The sequence below is a fragment of the Phaeoacremonium minimum genome (assembly GCF_000392275.1).
Source record: "Phaeoacremonium minimum UCRPA7 unplaced genomic scaffold PA7_03_scaffold_129, whole genome shotgun sequence".
In the NCBI taxonomy this organism is placed as follows: Eukaryota; Fungi; Ascomycota; class Sordariomycetes; order Togniniales; family Togniniaceae; genus Phaeoacremonium; species Phaeoacremonium minimum.
The window spans coordinates 17,217-21,383 of NW_006921036.1; the positions used below are offsets into that span (position 1 = coordinate 17,217).

General features: G+C 51.1%; 1 protein-coding gene across 1 annotated transcript; it reads left to right on the top strand.

Moving 5' to 3' along the window:
- Positions 1-1,337: 1,337 nt before the first annotated feature.
- UCRPA7_1715 (hypothetical protein) lies at positions 1,338-2,174 on the top strand (the record flags this gene model as incomplete). The annotated part of the gene is made up of 1 exon (XM_007914294.1): positions 1,338-2,174. The coding sequence occupies one exon, from the start codon at positions 1,338-1,340 to the stop codon at positions 2,172-2,174; it is 837 nt and encodes a 278-aa protein (XP_007912485.1).
- Positions 2,175-4,167: the final 1,993 nt, after the last annotated feature.

Sequence of the window (4,167 nt, forward strand, 5' to 3'; positions counted from 1 at the left end):
CCACCGCCAGCAGCCTTCGCAAAGGAGGTCAATCCGCAAGATATATTTGCTAGAGGAATGTCTGGCCCCTTCGGCCCGGACTCGTTCCGCTCTAGCATGCCGAGCCGAGATGTCGCGCCTGAAGCTTTGTTCACAGTCCATGAGACGCCGACTACTATGTTCGGCGAGGTTCTTCCCACGACAACTGCCACGACATCAATACCTGAACTCAGCGTCGAAGATCTGGACCTTGATTTTGACCTCCCGATTGATCCTGCCTTGGGGATGATGGATGTGGAGGTCTCATCTTCATTCTCAGCAGCGCCTTCGCTCTCCTCGTCGCAAGACGGAGCCTCCTCAATATCTGCAATAGATCCAATGATGGCTTTCCTTGCGCCTCAAGGCTTGTCCAATTGGCTTACACAACCTGTTCCGCCTCCAACACCGGCTGCTGCACTGCACATTCCTCCGAATCCTGGCCTAACAGACCGACGAGAACATTCAAGAAGAGCCTCACCTTCTGGCAGCTCCGATCACTCCAGTGAGATGGAACGATATGTGAATAAGCAGAGTTTGGAAGCGCCGTTTGATCTACCCGAACCCCTCCGGGTGCATGATGCGATCATTGGTCCGGAAAAGGCTGACGGGAGCTGGGTTACTGTCTTTAGGAAATTACACGGGTCTCATGCAGATTGGGACGTGCTGACGGAATATGTGCTTGTGTAACGCACAAGTGAATGGGTTGGCGTTACTCAATGGCTTGTCTACTGGACTGTACATATGTTTTTATGGATATACGACATGGAGGATCAATATGGGAATCGATATGAATGGGAAAGAAGGAAGGATTGGGCGTACGGACCGTGGTCATAAACTTACGTTCTCTACCCTGTGCTTACTCTAGTAGAAGGCTAAAATTTGACCTTGTCTATCAGTACTGCCTCGCCCGTGATTATAGTTGTATGGAGGTCTTGTAATTGTGCAGTGCTTCGAGTTCACGACCTGATCTATCGAGGTTATTCGTTCGTTATACCATAGGGTAGAAGCCGCTGGAATGGATAAGATGTCCAAGATATGGCCCCCAAAACGCTTGTGCATCTTAGTGGACCCTGAATTTGCTCCGTCGTGGCCCAGCTTCGGGAGTCAATTCCCGATGTGGACAGGGGCCTAGAATGACATGCGGCGCCATCAAGATAAGGTGCTCTCCTCAGATACGGTAGCGAAGGAACGGATTGCGGCACATAAAACCGACGATCTCCCTGCACAGCCATCGCCCGTCTTGAATATTGCCCTTTTCCTCCCGATATCCGACTTCGTACAACGGGAAGACCGGGATTTCGGTACTCCAACCTGCAAGCATGGCGACTACTTCCGTACCTGCGCCCGCACCCTCACCGGCTCCGGCCGCAGCTACAGGCGGAGCCGGAGGATCCACACCCGGCGTCCCAGACGACTGGCCCGCCTGGGCCAAGACACTGCTCTCGCGCCCGATGATCGAGGTGCGCCGCGGCCTGTCGTTCGGCTACGACCCGCCGACGGAGAAGTCGTCGGTCATCGCGCTGACGGCGCCGTCGGGCAAGAACGTCGACATCCGCTTCTCGATGGCGGCCGACTCGTTCTCGGCGACTGCGCCGTGGGCATCGTCGCTGTTTGACGGGTACGCGACGGCGGGCGTCGCGCGCGCCACGCTGCCGATTGGCACGGAGAGCTGTGTGCCGTACGAGTGCTGTGCGCATGTCACCTGGGAGCACACTATTGACTCGAGCTGTCAGTTTGACACCGATGGTGCTGATATGTACCTTCTTGGGAATGGGGATGTGATGGAGATTGGAACCATGGCTGATAAGGAGGGTAAGGTAAAGATGTTCAAGGAGTACTGGACGAAGCCCGATCCCGACGCCAAAGTCCGGCCGTGTGTTGTCGCTGAGGCTGAAGGCCTGAGAGGGGAGAAGGGCATGATTATCCGCATTGGCGAGTATTGTCAGGGAATCTACCAGGGAGGGGAGTCATTCTGGGCAGAACGATGGCAACTTAGCCAGGACGACAATATCTGGCAGAAGCATGAGAAAAGCAAGTCAAGCCCCGAGGGGTCTGAATATCTTCCGTGCTTGTGGCTGGTAGAGGATGGACGAAAATTAGATGATGTCGTCGATGTATCAGGAGGGAAATGGAGAATAACAGAGGCAGTGTACTAGTACTTAATGATATGCTGCCACCCGGATCACCCGGGTAGTAGCTGTCAGCCGAAGCAAAATCTCGCAGAGACCAATCCTCTGGCAGCGGCCGATGGCTTTCCACGGACTGTTATCGCCTAATCACTCCAAGGAAGAGAGGAACACACAATGGCATTTTTTGAAATTTGTATGACAGCCCACTCATCTTTGTGTTTGGACATTCGAGATGTCATAGGATCCTACGAGCATATAAGGATGGGCATTGCATCTGAGGGATAGAAACGGTCGAGCTGCCCTGTTCTTGCTGAGTACAAAGAGCAAAGACACTGAGTGTGGATATTAGTATCAACTGAGTATTGCGGAAATCATCGAGGTGTTTGACCAGTGTGGTAAAGGCTTTTGTGTCTCTCTGTGCCGCTGCTAATTGCCCGGCTTGGCTGGAATTCGATTTCACCACATGGAACCATTCATGAGCTATTCGAATTTCTTCTAGGACAAACGTATGATGCAAATACAAGAGGTAACCATGCGTCAAGCTTGGTGGTTACAAGTGAGCCAAAGTAATCTTACTTCTCGATGATCCATCATCGAATGCCTCTCGAAATATTTCTCATCATCATCGAATGAGTCTCAAAGTGTTTCAAGTCATCATGGGACGTTGTAAAACACTTGCTTCACTGGTCATCCCTTAGGCCTCTTGTGGGCAGATTTTGAGTTGCAGCGGGGCGATAGCCTCTGCTTTCCTCTCCTTTGATATCACGTATGTCTCCGTAGGACTTTCACGACTGATAATCCTAGCGTATGCCCATCAGCGGCACATGTCCACGATTAGTTGAGCGCATTCATGCTCTCGTCGCGGGATCCCAATAGCGATGCGCCCTGCCACCGGCCCAAGACACAAGCGCGAAACTCGGGAGCAATAGTACGAAGACATTCGCACCTTTCGCCTCCAAAACAGAATTGGACATCGTCACGTCCGTGAACAACGCGAGGATGACAAGCCCTACTAGATACCTAGAAAAGTGAGCGAAGATCAGGAGAATTGGAAGCAGGTTCTGTACCCTTCACCAGCCTTCAGGGCAAGCATGTCAAATCGTGCAAACATGCATGTGACATAGCCCGATATCAGCCAGAATCTGGGATGACACAAATTAGTCCACACATAGCTCAGAGAAAATGATAACGTTATCGAGTTAGGCATTACCGGCGACTTACCCTATTAATATCTCCAGTGGCGTGGAAGTATTTGAGGCCAACATCACTGTGACATAATTGGCAAAAGCCATGGCTATTGCGTTCATTTGGCGCTTCTGCTCATTTGTATATCTGGAGAGATTGAAACATATGGCGATAGCGAGGCAGATAGCTTGGAAAGCAAAGCTAATCACTTTCTGTGGTATGCTTGATATTGAATCTCCAGAAGGAAGTTCTGTCTGAAGAGGAGCAGCTGTAACCCCGGAGACACTAGAGAGAATCATGGGACCTGACAAGGTCCTGAAAACTGGAATGAGAGAGTTCAGAAGACGGTAAATAGACTTCTGAGGACAAATCCAAGAACCCTGGTCGATAGATAGGTTTGATAGTAAACAGGCGGGCGATGTTGAACTGGCAGCGGGCTTCGGTATCGTACTATCGCGGCTGGTGTTGCCAACGCCATCAACCCCAACATCGTTATAGATCTTCCTACGATGGTGGACCCCATAGAGGGTTGGAGTCTCTTTGCTAGGTCGCAAAAAATGCTGCGGCAAGGTCAATCCCCGGGCCGCGACATAAGTGTGATGGGATTCATAAGCCTCAGAGACCATTTGAGGCACCTGAAAAAACATTATTCTCCTGAAGCGATCGCAGTTTCGCGCGAAAGCAGCATATTCCTCTGAGAAGCCCGTATCAACAGGCATGAGACGGACTTTGTTTTCGATAAGTATCGGATCGAATAGTGTCAAAATGGACTCCCTCGCCGATAGGAAGGGAACAGCAACACACAAACTCTTCGCATAATAAGAAAGTTGTTGTA